The sequence below is a fragment of the Rhizophagus irregularis genome, chromosome 2 (genome assembly GCF_026210795.1).
Source record: "Rhizophagus irregularis chromosome 2, complete sequence".
Taxonomy (NCBI): domain Eukaryota; kingdom Fungi; phylum Glomeromycota; class Glomeromycetes; order Glomerales; family Glomeraceae; genus Rhizophagus; species Rhizophagus irregularis.
The window spans coordinates 4196558-4217990 of record NC_089430.1 but is presented as its reverse complement, the minus strand read 5'-3'; the positions used below and the strand labels follow the sequence as shown (position 1 = coordinate 4217990).

General features: G+C 26.6%; 4 protein-coding genes across 4 annotated transcripts; 1 reads left to right on the top strand and 3 right to left on the bottom strand.

Annotated features, from left to right (window-relative positions):
• Nucleotides 1–10143: 10143 nt before the first annotated feature.
• OCT59_012279 (uncharacterized protein) lies at nt 10144–11702 on the top strand. The gene is made up of 2 exons (XM_025323978.2): nt 10144–10402; nt 10489–11702. Exons 1-2 carry the CDS (start codon nt 10149–10151, stop codon nt 11645–11647), a joined length of 1413 nt encoding a protein of 470 aa, XP_025188544.2. The 5' UTR covers nt 10144–10148; the 3' UTR covers nt 11648–11702.
• Nucleotides 11703–12721: 1019 nt separating this feature from the next.
• OCT59_012278 (uncharacterized protein) lies at nt 12722–13081 on the bottom strand (the record flags this gene model as incomplete). Its single annotated transcript, XM_066134349.1, has 1 exon — nt 12722–13081. The coding sequence occupies one exon, from the start codon at nt 13079–13081 to the stop codon at nt 12722–12724; it is 360 nt and encodes a 119-aa protein (XP_065989621.1).
• Nucleotides 13082–15816: 2735 nt separating this feature from the next.
• On the bottom strand, nt 15817–16261 carry OCT59_012277 (uncharacterized protein; the record flags this gene model as incomplete). Its single annotated transcript, XM_066134348.1, has 3 exons — nt 15817–15852; nt 15934–15941; nt 16066–16261. The coding sequence occupies 3 exons, from the start codon at nt 16259–16261 to the stop codon at nt 15817–15819; spliced, it is 240 nt and encodes a 79-aa protein (XP_065989620.1).
• Nucleotides 16262–18720: 2459 nt separating this feature from the next.
• On the bottom strand, nt 18721–20112 carry OCT59_012276 (uncharacterized protein; the record flags this gene model as incomplete). Its single annotated transcript, XM_025329929.2, has 1 exon — nt 18721–20112. The coding sequence occupies one exon, from the start codon at nt 20110–20112 to the stop codon at nt 18721–18723; it is 1392 nt and encodes a 463-aa protein (XP_025188543.2).
• Between the last annotated feature and the right edge of the window lie 1321 nt (nt 20113–21433).

Here is a 21433-nt window from a genome sequence, read left to right as displayed (position 1 = left end):
GGTTATCTCGTTGTTAATTATTGTCATATACACCTAACCTATTGATTTTTATTGTTGTGTCTGATCGTATTTGCCATTTGGGAGTGCAATACTTTATTCACATCTGATCGGATTTGAAGTAAATTTGGTCAATTGATATTATTTTGTTTATTAACCTTGCATTAATTATCGTCATATTACTTATACCTATATACCTTCTGCTTACCCTAAATAATCTTTTGTTTATATTAATAAACAATAAAAGAACTGATATTAACAATACTAGTTCATTCTTGGTGGCGCAGCAAAATTTATAGGGCTTAGGATTAGTGTTGTTAGGAATAGGGTTATTAGGAAAGTTAGAGAATTTTACTCATTTTATAAGATCATCATCATTTTCATATATTTTGAATTGGTTTCAAAAAAAAACTCGATAAATTGCGGCAGTCATTTACTAGTATTAAAAATGAAAATCTTTGATAGTTTAGTAATTTGATCTAAGTGCGTTTCATTTGCCAAATTATCAAAAAATTATTCTTTTTAAAAAAAAAGTTTTAATTATTTTTCCGAACTTTTTAAATATTTTTAAAAAATGATTTAAAAAAGTCATACAATATTGTATTACTTATATCTTGTCATGACTATGAAATAATATGAATGCCATGACATTTTTTGTATTATGTGTTAACCGCAGTTTTAAATCAGAAAATAAAAAAAATTTTATTTTTAGTCTAAAGTTTAATGAAGGACTATATACTTCTACGTTTGATGACGCCATGTCGGATGTCCGATCCCAGAAACTGAACCTATGTTTCCCTATGAAAAAAAATCATCCAATTTTTGTATGATATTTGTTCAAGTCCGTGTGGAAATTGTACAATTATTGCAGATTTTTGGATAAAAATAGCTATGAAGTTTTTCAAAGCATATTAAAAGTATGCAATTTTTGTACAACTTAAATTTAGAATATTGAAAATGTTCAATTTTTGTGTGATCTTTATACAACTTAAATTTAGGATACAGAAAACATTCAATTTTTGTACAATAAAAATTGTGATTATTGTACAACTTGAAAATAGACTTAAATTTAGGATACAGAAAGCAATTTTTGAGTAATCCTACTATACTACTTTCCATCTTACCTGTATGGTTACATTTGACCACTTTTAGGGTCAAATAGACCACTTTTAACCATTATAAATAAGTAAAGTGATTTATGCAGTAAGGTTACACAAATTTCAACTGCATATTTGCTTATAAACGGGCATCTTTCGGACCCATTGGTGAAATTTTTGTATCATCTTGTAACTAAAAAAAAGTCAAAAACTTTTTATTAGGTTACACAATTAGTTCTGACTGGAATTATAATTTGGCCAGAATTATGCGGTAAAAATTAACTCTTAAATTATATATGTTGATCACGTGATCTGATCGTCAAAATTAATATGATGACGCGAAATGTTTTTGTTTATGTTTTTTAACCTTTTAACTTTTCTTCAACTTTCTTTTAGGTAAGAAAAACTTGTGTTCTTTATCTTTTTATTTTCCTAACTTTTTACATTTTAATGTTACTAACTTGCTTTCTTCACTAACTTCATACTTTTTTTTTATTACTAACACTAATAATTTACTTTTTAACACACTAATTTGCTTTCTTCACTAACTTCATACTTGTTTATTACTAACACTAATAATTTACTTTTTAACACTACTAATTTGCTTTCTTCACTAACTTCATACTTTTTTATTTATTTAATACTAATAATTTACTTACACTAATAATTTACTTTCTTCTTTGATACTACTAATTTACTTTCATGTTATTAACATACTTTATTTTATTTTATTTTCTTACAAATTTTTATATTTATGATTATATCAAATTTAGTATTTTATTTATGAAATATTGTGTATATTTTTTATATTTTAAGTCAATAAAAATTCATAATTTCACTTTATAAATTGCCTGTTATTACTGTAAAATTTAACCTATAATTCCTAAAATATGGCCTAAAATTTGGCTCAGAAATCACACAATAATTGTATAAATTCAGGTCAAAAATAGGATAATTATTGAATGAATTACCATGCAATAATTGTGTGATTTATTGCAATTTTTAGCACAATTATTGTATGGTCAAATATACAGAAATCGTAGTGAATTTAATTGAATGATTTTTCAACAAAAATCACACAGACTTTTTTCATAGGGTTTCTTATATACCAGATTTTGTAATTTAACCACTACTTTTCAGTGATGTCATTTGGCCATTTTGAAATGAACCCTGAATGACCTTCGAATGACCTAGTCATTCGGGTCATTTGTCATTTGAGTCATTTATTATTAATTCAGGCCAAATTTATGATGCCAGCTATAATTACAAATTCATATTATCACGTGATATAATTTTTATCCTGAAATTACATAGCTAATTTTGGCCAGAATTATGATGGTCATTTGTCATTTAATGCTGACCCTAGCGTCGCCTCCAAAAAATGGCAACCGGATCACTTTGCCGGATTACATATATTATTATGGTATGACAATTAATGGGCGACAATTAGAGTTTTGCATATAAAAAAAATTCATAAGTCCACAGAATAATTATAAAATTGAAGAACAGCTAGGAAGTGACACTACGTGACAACCTAATCCCCTTACCCAAAATCTAAAGAACCGGCTACCATGACCCAAATGACACGTGACCAGTGTTTTGAGTACTTCGGACTTAATAACGTGATAACGATTTCCGTTTTCCTAGTTTATTTTACTTTTACCATCTAATAATCTAGGTACCAAGGTTAGCAATTATAGTTCATGACCACTGTGATGGCTCTAGCTGCTCACATATTTTGATTTCATCAATTCTTGTGTTAAGTCCAAAAATAGAGTATCAAGAGTTTCAGCTTTAGGTAGTTGAAATGGCCCGGAAGATGTTCTGATGGTCTTAATGCAGTCTCAACACAATGACCGGCGAAATACTTTTACACATCGCTGAATATCTACCACACGGTCGTCGTTTCACTGATGTGAGTAATGATTATCCAGGTGGCGACCCAAATTATTTTACTACAGAAAAAGTACTAAAAGAAATGCGATCTGTAGGCATTTACTACTTTTTTTTTTTTGAAAAGATTATTAAACATAAAGATTATGGAACATACTGGAAGATGACCAAAGAATTTCAAAGCATAGTAATTGGAGAGTAACCGGTATTTGATTTCAAGAGCATTCAGAATATAGGGTTGGTAGAAAATTTTTTAATGCTACTTGTTCGACTATCAACACTTTTATCATATCGAGGGAATAATTTTTTTGATTTACTAGTTATTAGTCATTGAATTAAAGATTAAAAAATTTGGATACATTTTTTTTATATATGTAAAATTTTTTTTTTATTTTTATTTTATTATATAGACTCGTGAATGTAAAATTTTTTCATATTTGAAATTTTTTTACGCACATTGGCCAAAAAAATCATGTGATAAAATTTTTTTTATTATAAAAAAAAAATTTCCATTTTTCGAAAAACTGACCCGGATCACGAGAATCTAATTTTTTTTTTTTGCCCGGCCTAACATCAAATATAACAAGTTTACCAGACATATAAAATAAAATTCACGTATTAACTATAATTGCTTTAAATAATGAATTATAAAGTTATTATATTATAATGAAAACTTTAAATATTTTTTCTTCTTTTATTACAGATCTTTTTTAAAATGGTTTAATTTCTTTACAAAATAATTTAAAAAGTATGATTAAAATTTTTTAGTAGTAATAATTATTTGATAACCCTGCAGTGGCACAATGACAGCCAATCAATCAACACCAAATAACTCCATAATTAATATATGGCAAAATTTATAAACTATTTTGTATTTGATTTTAATTTGCTTTCTCTTTAAGCATATATTAATTTATTTTATTCTATTTTTTCTTTAAGGGATTTTTTTTTTGGTTTTAACGTTTAAGTACACAATTTTTAAATTCTCAATTTTCTCTAATATTTTCTTTCTTTTATATTTAGAAGTATTAATCCAACTGATATTAAAATTTAACATATTATCTTAACAATAAAAAAAAATTAAATTTGCGTTTGATCATGACAAAAATGTTATGGTTTCCATAATATAAATTTCCGCAATGTATTATTATTACTACAATGCTATTATTTTCCTGAAAGTCCTACATAGCATATTTTATCGTTGTATAAATGAATAGCACGGATTAAACCGATATCCTCTTGTTGACTTTTACTATTAAATACAAGATATCATAGCATCAAAATTTTCTATTGTAAGTTAAGGAGCATCTGATGATCAGATTTTCGTGATGCACACTAAAGATTGATTCAAAAATCGATTCTTAGACTCATTTGCAAATTATATAAAAAGGAGAGGCCTTGATTAATGAATTCTTTTATCCGCCATTGTGCAAGTAAACAAAATAAAATGAAAAATCAAAACTTGCCTTTGCATCATCAAATACTCAACGATCAAGATCGTTAAACAAGATAGATCAATCAAAGTCAGTAAACATGGAAATGCTTGATCATGTACCTATTTCTTTTACGTTAATCCTGTTTTTCTGTTTAAATGGAATACTGTGAAAATGAAATGTAATGGTAAAAATTAACAGTGATATTGTTACTTTTTTACTACATATTGCTCATAAGAATAACATCACATGCAGTTGCAATATTGAAATTTTCCAATTTTTATCACACATGCCCATAAATTGTTTAAAGTTTAATGTTTCTCTACCATAGATGAAATGTTCATAAAGCATTTGTTGTGCAACTGATGCTTTACTAGCGGATGTATCTTCACTTGATGCATCAGTAAATATATTAAATGTAACATTGATGGATAACATTCGTAAAATTTCATCTCAGATGTTCCTTGCAATACTGTTCTAACAAAGTCGTAAGTTCTTGAAGTAGAGCTGCGACCCGTCAGAATTTCTGTATCCGGATCATACTCAAATCAAAAAATGTGTTACCCGACTCCAAAACGGGTATTACCCGTTTATACCCGTTTATCTTTTTGTTAGATATGACCCGAGTATACCCGGGTATTACCTGGATAAAAACCTGGTTTTTTCTCTATAAATCTATAAATTAAAATAATTATCAAATATATAAAACAAAATAAAAAAATCTTTTACGATAAGCATTGCTAAAACTCACCAGTGGGAAACATTTAATTCTAGCCGAAAATTACAATTTTAGCCAGAATTAATAAAATGGGATAAAAGTTATTTTTTGTGGTAACTTTCTCGTTCAAATATTAAAACTTGTAACCGTACTTATTAGTGACGATCACTAAGTGATTTATAAACATTAATTCTGGCCGGCATTAAAATTCTGGCCTGAGTTAACATCTCAATTCTGGCAAAATTTATGGGACAATTACCCGAGTAATACCCGGGTATACATATGTCAACGATAAAACGGATACAAAATGGGTATTACCCGTTTTTACCCGTTTGCTATTCCATAACCCGGATACAATACCCGGATTGTATCCGGGTAAATGGGTAACGGGTCGCAGCTCTATCTTGAAGGAATCAACGTTCCCTGTGAATATTATGAAGTTGTTTATTGAATCTCCGTTTCTTTGCAAGTTCAATTCTTTGCTTGATTCCATTCTGATCGTCATATTTTGAGTGTTTCATCTCGTCCTTGTAAAGGAAAATTGATACCAAAGGAACTTAAAGTTAGCACGTGACCAGAAACCAAAGGAAACAGGTAAAAAACAAAAACATACTCTGGGTGCTGAAACTTCATTGGAATGTTGCTAATGATATTTTCAGCATTTCTTTAACGGATATTATCCTTTCCTTCCTATCCGTCGTGATTTTCATGTTAAAATTGATAAATTAACCGTTGCAGGATTCAAGGAAGCTCTCTCTGAAAAAAAGTGGAATGGAAAGTTCCATGAATTAATAACATTTCTACCAAAGATGCTATTGAAAATCATGACACGAGGAGAAGGTGAATGATAATCCTATGTTGAGTTTTAATAAATATTATAAAAAAAGCCTAAGGAGGAGTATCTTGATACCCACGACCCCATCCCACCCACTGGTAAGTGTCTCCCAATGTTTTACCTCTCAAAAAAGAAATTTGCGATGAAAAAATTATTGAGTTTGATCTAATATCATTTTTTTTCGCATTAAAGCAGCTTCATGAGGCGGCAATGAGTATTGTTTTAAGTTCTGTATATCCTAAGTCCTAATCCACCACTGTTGACACATATAGATGCGTTTGATAATTGGATAAAACCTTGGAGATGATATTATATTCCTGTAAAAGAGACTATAAAAAAGAGATTATTAAAGTTTCAAAAAAATTTGAGAAAGTTTAAGAGTACATATACTTTATATAACTTCCGTGACTATAGACTCTTGATAGATTCTTACATAAACTTTTGGTAGTTTCTTGTGACGTAATACAGCAAATAATATAGATGATTCGACAAAAATTGGTAAAGCATAGTAAAAAAAGCAAATTTATCAGAGTTTAAACATTACGCGCCGTGTGTTGTACATCCTACTAGAGTTTAGGAGTTATGCATTTGCATGTGGTATTGTGATAGCGTTACACTTAACTACATTGTTAAGTATTAAAAAAGGTGAAATAATGTTACGTTTTTGGTCGTACGAGTGGTCATACCATCACATTATGAATGAAACAAGTGTAAATATACTTATTAAATTTATTTGTATAAACTTAATAACCATATTTTGATTATTAAATACTTAAAGAATTATTTGTTTCTTTATAAAAAATTAATTATAAAATAAAATCAATTCATTATTAAAACTAACAAGAAAATATAATAAACATTACAAAGCTTGTTACTGTTGTTATTATTGTTATTATTTCTATATTATATTATTATTACTATATTGTGTTAGTTCAGAAATATATATATATATTGTCCGAAATTTGTTATATTTCAGTCGATTTGTCTAGTGCTCCTACCGGGTCGGATTCGGTCGGGTTTGGAGAATATATCCGACTCGACCCGGCAAAAATAGAAATGATCCGATTTTAACCCGACCCGAGTATATTTAATTCGAATAACCCGGGTTAGACCCGAAATTTTCATTGGATAATATACTGTATGCTTAGTAATATATCAAAAATATTTTTTCAAATATAATTTTTCAAGGTAATTGATCTACAAGATGATCATATAGGTCACACAACTTTTTGTTATTAAAACTAAAGCTAAGCACGAATTTAAAGATATCTTAAATTCCTTTTTATTTATTGCTTTATATTTGAACTATAAAATCGAAATTATATCACTTGCTTTAACAGAAATTTGACTATACTTTACGTCTGCCAGGACTTTAAACACATGCATGCTATAATTGTATCTGCTTTAAGATTACATCTTTTTGCAGCTATCAAATCGGTTCCACCGGAAACTACTGGAATGCTGGTTGCTTTATTAATCATCAAAATCAACTTATTAGTTAATGTAATGTTAATAATTAAAATAATAATTCATACACATACCCGTAATTGCAAGGTGTCTCTAGCAATTTTCGCTAAGTGAGCACATTCATCTAACAAAATTATATAAACATAATCAATATTAACGCGTAATTGATATGTGATTAGTGATTTTAATGATCATCCGGGTCTAATTCGGGTCAAAACTCGAGTCAAGGAAATGAATGACCCGACCCGATTGGTCGGGTCATGCGGGTCACGGGTTATTAAAATTGTTAGTACCGACCCGATTTAAAATTCACTCGGGTTGAATTATCCGGGTTAGACCCGAATTTTGCGGAGCACTAGATTTGTCAAAAATACTTTCAACGTTATCCCAACATTCACTTTAAAAAATTGGACATTCTGTATTAAAAAATTTCTTTCGGACAATTCCGGGAATATTCAGGGAGCTTTTGTGACTCTCCTTTTCCACAAGTCATATTGTGGTTCTGCGTCACGTTTATTCTCATTCAATGCATCTGAATATTATAATAAAAAATTCCAATTTAATAGTTAATATAAAAAAGAGAAATCTTTTACATAAATAATCATTCATTACTAACCCGCTAAAATAATAATATAGACAAAAATAAATAACAATGAGTATTTTAATTTCACAGTTGATTTTATGATTTTATGTATGCTATATAAAACTTTAATTCGTTGTTAATTTTTTTTTTTTTAAAAAGAAATTTCTTCTCCTCTTTCTCAGTGTTTATATAAGAAAATTTTCTATAGTAACACGTATTTCAAATTATTTCATGATTTTATACAATAAAGGTGAAGTAAAAAAAGGAGGCGTACAAGGGTTTTTTTGCCACGTCTTTCTGCATTGCGCCATATTAAAATCCACGATTGAAGAGCAGAGTCGCTTTAAATTAATAGTGTAATGTGAAAATTTGAGATTTTAATTTTTGAGCCGCAATCATCTGTGTGAGGGCGTAGTAAAAGAGACGTTACGAGAGTATTTTGCCACGTTTTTTCCCATTGCGCCACAATCGGAACGAACAAATCACTTTGAATTAATAATGTGGAGATAAAATTTTTTTTTTAAAAAAAAAAACTAAATAAAAGTAAAAATAAAAAAAATGATTTTTTAAAAAAAAAATTCGTGTTCAAAATGGCAATGCCAAAATCGTGTGTATAATTCAGCATTTTTGTATGATATAAATTAAATAATCAAATAATATTACATTAGATAAAATGAAGTACCTTTAATAAAAATTTTAAACTTGTTTTTTTTTTATGATAAATGATTAAACTTTTTTAGACTTTATTTTTATTCCGATTTACTCCTTAAGATAGGATTATAAATATTGTACTGATTTTTTATTTAATTTTGAAAAAAAAAATACTGTATATAAAATTGGATATATAATAAATTACATATTGTTACCACCGATTTATGACGTTTGGTAGGTAGTAACAGAAAGAAAAAATAAGGATCGGTATGTGAGTGGTAAGGTAATATGACGATATATAACGATTGGTAAGGTAAACGTGTATATATGAATAGTCGATAATGAACGATTATAAACGATAATAAATGATGCGATAAATTAAGGTGGATCAAGTGGTGTGTGTATATAACAATTAATTAGCAAATATGTATAGTAAATTAACGATGTATAACGAAAGTTAATAAATGATAATAAAACGATAATAAACAATGTAATAAAATATGTATCAATAATTCAGAAGCAAATCGACAAGTTTATTCATTAATAAAAAGAATACGATATTACTGCCTCAACCGGCGCTCTGTAATATCCCGATATCTATCTTATAACAATAAAACTATACGATATCAAACTTAACTATCTCTATCTTTCAACACCGGTCCTTTATATAACATTAAATTTTTAGGACGATTCTGTCCTTCGGACATAATCGTCTCCCGGCCAATATCGTTTCCCGGCCAATTGTGGCGATCTGGGCACATTTGTCTATACAGCCACTTATATTCAGCCATTTTACATTGCTAAGCTTCCGCTTTTTATCTAATCTATAAACAACCAAAATCAGCTACAGGTAATCTATCTAAAAATAACTAAAAATAACTAAAAGATAAAAATAACAAATAAAAATAAAAATAAAAAAAATAAAAATAAAAAAAAAATATCCCGTGACAATATCTTCTTATGATTTGCGCCAAAGTCGTTGTACTATCTACGGTCCCTAAATACGAATAATTCAAATTGTCTGTTAATAATCTAACGCTTATTCTATTACTAAATATTTTTTTATTTTTAAAAAAAAACTCGATTTCGTATTTCTTATATACTGTATTTTAATGTTTTTATTATATTTTAATTTTTTTTATCTTCGCTAATATTACTTTAATATCTATCTAAATAAGAATTTAATTTATCAATTTTAGTTTGATATCCTAATTATACACTAATATTTTCAGAGTTTGAATGATATTCAATTTAGAATATTGATTAGCTATAAATCGTTTAAGTTCCTCATACTATATTTAAAAATTAGTTTTTGGGTTGATCGTTGTCGGATTCAATTAGCTTACTGCAAATCTTTTTAAAATATGGTTCAAATGGAGTGCAAGTGTGCAACGTTACAAATAATATTTAAGCCGTCAATCACGTGGTTATTTCCATTAATAATACTTTTTTTTCTTTTTTTTTTAAAAAAAAAATGGCTTCAAATTTTCACGTTCGTCTTTCGGAAGACCTTTCCTTAATATTAGATGATGCAGATGATTACAATGTCATTATTCAAGTTGGTGAAAACAACAATAAGAAAGAATTTCGTGCACATTCAGTTATTTTACGTGCTCGTTCTCCTTATTTCAAAAGTGCTCTTTCTACAAATTGGATTATAAAGAAGGATAATATGATTACATTTAACAAACCAAATATTACTCCAACTGTTTTTCATATGATTTTGAAGTGAGAATTATTTATTTATTTATTTTTTATTTATAAATTTTGAAATTTAAATTTATTTATTCTAAATATAAATAATTTTTTATTAGATATATTTACACTGGTGAACTTGATTTAACTAAACAATCAGGTGAAAATATTCTTGGTTTGCTAGTTGCATCTGATGAATTACTTCTTGAAGAATTATTTAGACATGTTAGAGATTATTTAATAGAAAAACAAACCAAATGGGTTCATGAAAATTTTGTTCTTGTTCTTAATGCAGTGTTTAGACTTGATAATTGCAAGAAATTGCAAGATTATTGTCTTGAATCTATCTGCGAAAATCCTCTACCATTTTTTTCTTCAAAAATCTTTCCTTTAATAAATAAGGAAATACTTTTTGACTTGCTTGAAAGAGACGACTTACAAATTAAAGAAGTTATCGTTTGGGATTATTTAATTAAATGGGGTATTGAACAAACTTCTGGTCTTGGGAATGAGAATAGTGATAGAGCGAAATGGAATAATAAGGATTATGAAGAATTGAAGAAAACCTTAAATCAATTTATTCCTCTCATTCGATTTACGGAAATTTCTCGTGCAGATTTTTTTGATAAAGTCCGTCCTTATAGAATTATTATTCCTAATCATATTTATGAAGAAATTGAAGAATTTTATTATAAAGATGCCTTACCTAAAACTACAATTTTACCACCTAGAACTGGTTATTCATTTGAAATAAGAAAAATTGAGTCAAATATCATCAAACCAATACTTGCAAAATTAATAGTTAATTGGATTGGAAATGATCAATTGTATAGGTTTAAACTCATTTATCGTGGTAGCCGTGATGGAATTAGTAATAAGTCATTCAGAAAAAAATGTAAAGGTCGAGTAGCAAGTTTAGTTTTAATTAAAGTTAAAGAGACAAATAAAGTTTTTGGTGGATATAGTTCTATCGGGTTTTGTTCATTAGGAGATGATTTTATTGTTAAGGAAGGTCATCGATTATACAATTCATCAGATAATTTTATTTTCTCATTTGAAAACAGCGAAGATACTCAACATATGAAAATAAGCCGGGTAGTAAATAAATCTCAAGCCATATTGGATGGTAATGGATTTAATTTTGGTTGGGGTTCATTAGCTATGAACAATGTAAGTTTACATGCTAATAATAATAGCAATAATTATGAAAATAATTTAAAGACTGATACAGTTTATACTATTGAAGAAATTGAAATCTTTAATATATCCAATCAATAATTTTTTATTAACGAATAAATTATAAATTATGGGATAAAAATATCGATCTCTCCGTAAGAGTGACTGATATGTTAATAACTGTATTATTATCCATGTATATAAATAAACACGTTAATTATTGAAACTCTAGAACGAATTAAGAATTTTATTTAACATACTAGTTAACATAATTTGTTACGGTATTATCATGAATACTATAAACATTTAGCTGGAATAATATTTTAGTATTTTAATATATTATTCCTTACGATAATTCTTTGACGAATTATGACCGATGCATTGCATGAATAATACTCTTAAATTTGTTTCTAAATTCTCTATGTAAATATTATTCATTGTATAAAGTTCAATTTTAGAGATGAATAATTATTATTTTATCTGTATATTTTAATTTCACTTATTAATTTATTTATTGCGGATGGCAGAAATCAATAATCAACAAAAATAATCACGTGTTAAAAATATCATGATTATTTCGATTATTTTTATCCTTTATTATCAAATATAATCTCTCCTATATCCTTTTATTATATTACCTTTTTTCCATATATTTAACTTGTCCAATAACGTAAATACTGTATATTCTTTCATTAAAAACGTTAAATCATTTATAAGATTAACATATTTCATTACTATTTTCATTATTATTATCATATTTTATTACTTTTTAAGTAAATTTTTTCATAACATGATATTTGATCTAATAATTCCTTTATTGTAAATTGATAACTTCGATTTTCCTCATTTATTAATTTCTTATGATTTTTCATCGATTCTTAATCCTTTATATATTAAACTTATTATTTCCATAAGTAGTCAAAATTTCTGTAAATATTTTATCTTTTTGTATTACTAATTCACTGTTCTTTTATATAGACAAAACCACTAATATACCACATATCCCTTTTTTTTATTATATTTTTCCAATACTTGTTCAAACTTAGAATTATCAATTAAAATTTATCCATAAAATTTTTTGTATCATTTCCTTTTTACATACCAATTTTGAAACATTGCTCTCCTATAATAAAATTTCTTATTAATTTTTTCTTTGATTTTCTTTAATTTTTTCAATCAATTGTCATTTTTCCATTTTTTATTTTGTTTATTTAATCCATAACCATCTTTGATTTGTTGTTTAAATATTTTTTCTTTTCCAAAAATAATCTTTTTCCGTTTCCTTCCATATATTCTATAATCACCTTTAATTTCATAAAATTTATTATTATGTAATTTATTTGTTACATCATTTATAATATTCTCCCATTCACATTCATAAAATAATTCTTTTATTTTATTTAAACATTCTTGAACTTTCTTTCTATCCCCTTTTATCGCATAATCATACGATAAATCTTCATAATATTCTAATTCATTTTTTTGAAACCAATTAAAATAATTTATTTTAACACATTCAAATCCTTCAAAATCCATGATCGTTTGAAATAAAAATTAATGAGAAGGAAAAGGTTTAAAAGTACCTTTGTAATGAATAAACTTATTATTAGGAAAAGTTATTAGGAAAAGGGTTTAAAAAAAAGGCCAAATTGGGTATTAATTGAATTATATTCAGAGGGATATAATTATTAATATGGGATTTTGAGGAATCTAGAAAATTGGCCAAAATTTTTATTATATAAAGGATTGGAAAAGATAGTGATCAAGTGAAAATGAAATAATACAATATAATTATTATAACTCATTACAAATCATTTCATTGTAAAATGTAAAATAATGAATCTGTAAAGTTAGGCATTATTGGTCATCTTATTATAAATATTAATAATTATGGCTCATTATAAAAAAAAGAATATGATGGATTAGTAATCAAGGTATATAATTATACATCTTATCGATTATGACGTATTCTAAGTTATAAATATGATGGGAATTCTAAATAATACTGTAACATTATAAATCATTTGACTTTGGATAAACAACTACCAGTCCGTTAGCATTACATGAAGCCTTGTATTTATTATTGTCACAAAGCTAATTTACCTATCATAGAAGTTTTATCAGCTTTTTTTTTCAAGAATTTAATATTTTTTTTTTGCATATTGCCCTCCCTTTTGGCTATTTAAAACACTAAAAGGTTCGTTGGTTGCCGATATATTAAAATAGAAAAGCTTAATTCAAACTGTTTAGGTTAAAGCCACCTTAGGTTAAGGGGTCGTAACTGTAGGCGTTGTAGCACGTGATTAGTTTGTGAACAGACTCCACACGTGACTTTAGAGTAGTTTCTATTCCGGAATCTTCTAGTTTCACTGGCATATATTGTAAGTGATATACTGTAACTCGGGATTGTTCTTCACGACTTCACCATTTTAATAAATCGAAATGGAATTTTATAGAACACCTATAACTGCATAAAAGATCTCATACTTTTTTTGTGGACTCAAAATCACATATCCCAGATTATGTCACGCAAAATATCAACGTTACCTCGGATATTTCTAGGTTTGTGCATGAGTATGTGGCAATGTAGGTGATGATATTATAACAAAAAAAGACAAAATAGAATGCTTCCGGGTTATTAATTTCCACTAGGATGAGAATAATGGTATTATTGAATTTCATTTATACATGATTATTATGACAGAATGCTGTAGATACTTTCTTCGAAACAAAAATTCTGCAATTATTTTATTTGATTAGAATAGCAAGGCTGCAAGCACACGTACAAAAAATGTATATGATGTTTCTCTATTAATTTATATATTAAATATGTTGCATATGTTAAACATGTTAAACATATTAAACATTCGTAACATTTGCAACATTCGTAACATGATCGTCGGGCACATGATTATACGATTAACAGTATCGAAATTAATAAGCTAATAGTATAAAAAGTATTAAGCTTAAATAAAAAAAAATATATGTCACGTGTATATAAGTCACGTGTGGGACAGACAACATTGCATGTTTTTGTGTAGAATGTAAAAGTCTCCACTCCGCTTCGGACAAAAACGCAAACTGACCTTTCGATTAACTACTTATTTGGTTTTAAAAATTAAAAAATACAAATTATCCGAGAGATTTTTGTTTTTGACAATCATATCTTGAATTAAAAAATTGGACGCATTTTTTAGTATTTATAGTTACAATTAATCTAACCATAATTCTCAATTTGGACGAAAAACTTCTAAATTTTTTTCTTTTTTCATAAGAACAAAGTTGGCTCAACAAAAATTCAAAGAAATGAAAATGGAAATTACTTATCTAAATTTTTTTTTTTTTGTTTCTCTTTCGTAAGTGATTTTGCCTTGAAAAATTCACATAATAAAAATGAAAATCCTTTAACATTTTTGATTTAATAATTTTCTCGGATTTGTTAAAAAATTCAAAGTTTTATTTATATATATATATATATAATATTTTTTTTTTATATTAGCAAACTGACATTAAAATTTTACATAGTACCTTAACAACTAAGAAAATGAATACGAATATTGGATCCGGCAGAATATGCAAACATTACTTGTATCAAATTCAATCTGTTATATAGTTTTCAACGCAAAAACAATATAACTGATATTCTAAATGAAATTAATCGAAGTAAAAAAAAAGTATTATTATACTAAGAATCCGACCCGATTCGACCCTTTCGGAACACTATGTACAATGTTTACGGAATTTATAACTTACAGAAATTACGGATACAGGGAAAGAAGTCACATGATATAAATAACGATCAGTTACGAGGGACGACTAAATAGCGATGATTGATAACAGTGTCAAGAAGGTGGAGAAGAAAAATAAAAATAGAATATAATTAATTAAAGAATAGTAAAATGGAAGAGAGAAGTTTTTTTTTAATGTTTTTAAAAGAGTATTCTATGTAATATGCCAATAAATAGGGACGTTTGACGAAGAAAGTTTTAATTATAATGAATAATATATTTTATTACGTTATTAAACAAATAAGATTTATTTATATATGAAATATATTTAAAACAAAATATACAATAATATAAAATTTAGCATGATAAATAATTAAGATGAATGATAATACTTGATATGCATTTATAAAAATACATATAATATAAAATAAATAAAAAAAAAGAAGGTTCAGTTGTTTCTTATAATTATACATAGCGGTCAAAAATGGCCATAAATATAATATTATTTACAATTATACAAAACTTATGACATGTTTATGATGTTTATAATGGCAATTCAACCATTATAACATTTCGCAGCTAGTGTAATTTATATAAAAATAAAAATTATGATTAATTAAAATTATCATTACCGGTATTAAAAAAAAATATAATCAATACCTGAATCACTATTAATTAAAATTAAAAGACACTAATTTGTAAAGATTCTAAGATTTAATAGATAAAGTAATCGATATTTAAAAATTAATTAATTTGAATACATAATAATTATTAAAAAATTTCGTTAATTACCTGAAAATTGCGTGCTTATAATTGTCATAATAATCATCGGATATGGAAGATCACCAAAATTTAGTAATCTACTTGTATAAATGGCTTCTGAGTGTGTTTCAAATGATAGTTTTAAATCAGTTGAAGGTATTGGCTGAATAGAATTAACCTTTTCTGCTTCTTTAATCTGTTTCATTAATTCTAAATTATCATCCATCCTCCATATCCATAAAATTGATCTAATTTCTTTTGCTATTGGTCGGTTTAATGGTTCTGCATCTAAACATCTTTTAATTAAATTCACAATTAATTGCGGTACTTTAATATTAAATCTTGGCCTAAACCCTTGACAAATCTTTATTGCTAAATATTTATCATGGCCTATATCATGATACGGAGGTAATCCAGAAATCATCTCATATATAATTATACCAAAACTATAAATATCAGAAGCTTTGGTGTAATTTTTTCCTCTTAAAACTTCTGGAGCAATGTAAGATAAAACGCCATATATACTATTTTTTGCGTTTTCTAATTCATCACAATTTGCAGGCTTACATAATCCCATATCCGTTATACAAGCATCATTTATAAGAAAAACTTAATATATTTCCGGTATGTAAATCTCGATGAATTAACCCTTTCTCATGAATTTTCTCAATCCCAACTGCAATACGCCATAAGTCACGTAACTTATCATCCCAGTTTAATTTATTATAATTCGTATTTAAATGTTTTCTTAAACTTCCATGATCTGCATAATCCAAAATCATCATATAATTTTTTGTCTTAGGATCTTGCGTTACTCCATAAAACCTAACGATAAAGGAATCTACATCCTCAATTTTATGGTGTAGTGTAATCTATTAAAAATCAAATACATTAATTAGTTTGTTAAGAACTTAATCAAATTTTAAATTCATCAAATAAAATAATTTATACCTCTTTAATGAATTCTTGTGTAACATTTTCTGAATTTTTCAAACTCTTTAGAGCTACATTCATTTGTTGACCTTTTCTTTTCCAAATTTGTCCCTTTTTATTCCATTTACTTATATATCCATCAGTCCAATTTGCACTAAATACTATACCAAATCCTCCACTAGCAATATAATTAATATTATAAAATCTATCATATGGAATCCATTCTATTATTTTATGATAATTATTTGCTGATAGCTGAACATCTTGAATAAATTTGTCAATATCATCGTTACCACTTGTCCAATTTTTAAAATTTTGTCGAAAATATTTAGCGTCACATGCTTTACCAAGTATTTTCTTGATTACACTCTTTACATGTTCCGTGTGCACTCATGGTAAACTTAGCTTTATCAGTTATCTGTTAATAAAAGTAAAAAACTTTATTAATAGATAAGAGTAATTTCGCTACATGTGCGCTGAATTTATAAAATTGGGCGTTATTCGGTCGTGTGGGTGCTCAAAGAATAATATCGATCATCTGACTCCATATTTATTTCTAAACGAGGACAGTGCATTAGGTGATTATGATCTAGAACACAATTGGAAAGATCTTCCCACTAATAAAGCGAACAAAAAAACTATTTTAGGGAACTTCATACACCCGTCACGGAAAAATGCACATGTCCTACAGAGTTTAAGAATATTTTGTTTTGTTATCAACATTGATTCAAACATTTTTGGAATATCATTTAAAAAAACAAGAAATATTGGTAAAACATATTTCCAGTATAATTTCACATGAAAAACGTATCTTGTGAGATACGGGATTGTGCATGTTTCACTGTTTCAGTATCTTTCAGTATAAAGAACATATTTATAGAGAGGCTTAACTAGTGCTGGAACTGCAAATTCTTAAAAAATTAAAATAGCATTCAAAATTTATTCACTGCATATAGTATAAATAAAACAATTTAAATTTATATTATTATAACCCGTTAATTTGCTAATCAATTTGTACTTTTTTAATTTAACTGGGCATACTATTATATTATATTTACCAAAAAACTAGAAAATATGAATCACAATTCTTTCAAATGTACAGTTGACCCCTCTATCCCCCCTTAAGGCCCTTATAAGCACATTTACGTTGGCACACCATTTTTCGGTCAAAGTGTTTTATTACCATAAAATTTATGTGAATGATGGATTAATGTAATCAACCTAGCATCGCCTCCAAAAAATGGTAACCGTATTTATTTTGCCGGATTACATGTAATAATAATACTAAGACATATAAATATTCATTTTTTCTTTTTAAAATATCGTTATTTTCTTTGCTTACATATTTATTATTCTTTTTAGGATAACATAAGATGGGATTTCTTGGAACAATAGGTATGTTTTCAGTTTTTAACGCTTTTTCTTTTTTATGTCGATCTTTTTTGTGTGATTCTTGGTTTGTTTTTCTATTTTTATTGTTTTTACGATGGCTTTTCCTAATATTTTCATGATCGGGATTCCTTTTATGTTCTTATTAAAGAATTCAATGATTTCGGTTAAATTCCATATTACAGTATTACGAAATTATTATATATCTTTCAATTTATGACAATGACAAAAATTTATCATTAAATTGACCAATCAAATTTCAAGGTAGTATGTCACGTGAATGAGTGCGTAGATGTCTTTTAAATTTTTAAAACCCATATTTAAATTTTATTTATATAATATTTTTGACAAAAAGAAAATAATTTATAATTCTTTAACAAAAAGGTTTGAAATAGATGATGACATATCAGAAAAATCCAAATTTCTTATTGAAGGTTCAATAAGTGCAGGAAGTAAAATCAAATGAATAATTAAAAATAAGATCCATTTTAAAAATTTTCCAATCATAGTATCCTCATTTTTACTCTTATTATTATTATTATTATTATTAAATATAATTTCCCATAAGATAAATATTATACCATGAGTCATAAAGAAAAAGAAATGTTCACCTGTCCAAATATTAAAATTTGTAATTAAATAATATTCATGTATTAAACCACTAATACCAAAAGAACCTAATACACCCATAATATTTGCAATTTTCTTTGAAAATATTGTAGAAAATAAATTATTAATAGGTAAATAACCTAATTCTTTTAAACTTTCATTAAGTAATAAATGCCAACGAATAGACCAAAATTCACGAGGACTTGATGAAATAAGTGGTGCATTAAATAAATGTTTAGTATTAAATAAGAATGTAATAATCCATTCTTCTAAAGAAGCATACTCAGAAGGAGTAAGGATACCAGATTGAATTAAAATAGATTTGCAAAAGATGAAACGATAGATGATCGCAACAATGAAAGTAATAACATCATAATTTAATGAAAGCCATAAATATATTACTCCTTTGAAATTCAAATATAATCCCATTGAAGAAATTGTAAAAGGAAGAATTCCATTAGTAAAAAATTCTATTAAACGAATTTGATAAGCTTTTTCTGGAATTTCTACTTTATAATTGGTTAAAATTAAAAGTGTAAAAACACCAAGTTCAAGAAATAAGTATTTTGCAATGATAATTATTGAACGATTAATTAATATTTTGTTAATTTGTGAAGTTGTGGGTGATTTAATAATTGAAGGATTTTCTTTTTCATTTGAATTTTTTGATACTGGAGGAATTATATAAGAATCAGGACGCCAATTAAATAATGTTGAAATGAATGATTTAAATTCTTTCTTTTGATCCAAATTTTTTTGATCTAAAAATGTTCTATTAATTTTTAAAAATAATGCCATTTTTAATGATAAAAGCATATTAATAGTTACAAAATTACTTTGAAGTGAAGGAGGATAATCTTTTTTACGATTAATTATTGGAATTGAAATAATCAAAAGTGCTAAAGATAATAATGTGTAAAAACGTTTCCTTGTTTGAATTGGTTCGAATGTAAGTGATATAAATAATAATAATGGGGTAAAAAATACTGAAGAATAAACTGAATTAGGTAATTTTGGTGGAAATTCTTTCCATGTCGATAAAGGTGAATTAATGATGAAATTTAATATATGAGCGATTGTTATTGACAATGGTGTATAGACCAGATTTGATTTTGTAAAAATGTTGGATCGAGAATCTAATGACATTTTAGTGACGTTAATGCTATTTGTCTATGAGATTTTATATGTGAACCTATTTATTTATTTTAATTTTTATTTTTGTTTTTTATATTTCAAAGAGTTTGGAAAAAATCTCTGAATTATATTGTTCTATATATATATATATATATTCTATTCATGTGATCACGTATAACACTAAGTATGTGACAAATAAGATTTTGACTAACCGAAAAAAAAACCAAGTCCCCAGATACATATGGATTACTGAAAACGCGAGGAGTGTGACGGTAGTGACAAATAAAATCTATTTTTAGAAGCGAGCGGTGATGACTGAACGGAGTATCAAAAATGTGATCATTTATAGAACAATAGAACAATAGAAACAATAAAAATCCTACAATATTAAAAAGTTCACTAAAAAAGATTAATAGTTAAAATTAGAATATTATGATTCGTTGTTATATCATTATTTGGCGCTTCGTAGAAATCTATATGTAAAATGAATTTACAAATAAAGTATGATTTGCTTAATAGAATCGATAAATAATGTTCACATATGGTTACTATATAATTTTGGATTTTTCTTTAAAAAATGAAATGTAGATATTAATTTGTTATACGTAAATGTATTGGTACGATGATCGAAATGTAAAATTTCCTTTTATAGTACGTTACATCCAAAATAAGAAATTGATCTAAATTTTTTGAAATTGGAAATTTGAAAATCAAAATTTCAAAATCGAATTTTCCATCCCGTAAGTCCGTAATTTGGATCGCCGCCAATTGTTTCGACAATCACTTCGACAAACATTTCACCAAAGGGTTCATTTCACCAATAAATGTTTCATCTTCACCGAAAGTTCATTTTGTTAGTGCAAAGTTATTTTTAAAGAAAATTAAGGTCATTTTGGTTTAAAAATGGTAAATTATATGCGATGAGACTATGTATGTATTAATAATTATAAATTGGGACAATATTATTGTAAAAAAAAAAAGAAAGAAAAAAGATTTATTCAAAAAGAAATATATTTTTATTTTTTTTTCAAAAAAAAAAATATATATATATATATTTAATTTTATTATAATATTAAAAAAATTACTATATATATCGGTGAAAGGAATGATCCTGTCGGCGAAACGTTTGTCGGTGAAATGGTAATCGGTGTCAGCGAATAGTTATCGGTGAAATGATCAGCAAAATAATGATCATCGGTGAAATGATTATCGGTGAAATGTACTCGGATTACTCGGCTAGTCGAAAAGATATATAGCACGTGACATATATATGATGGCGTAGTATAAAGTATAATAAAGTATAATTGTATATACTATATACTTTATACTATAT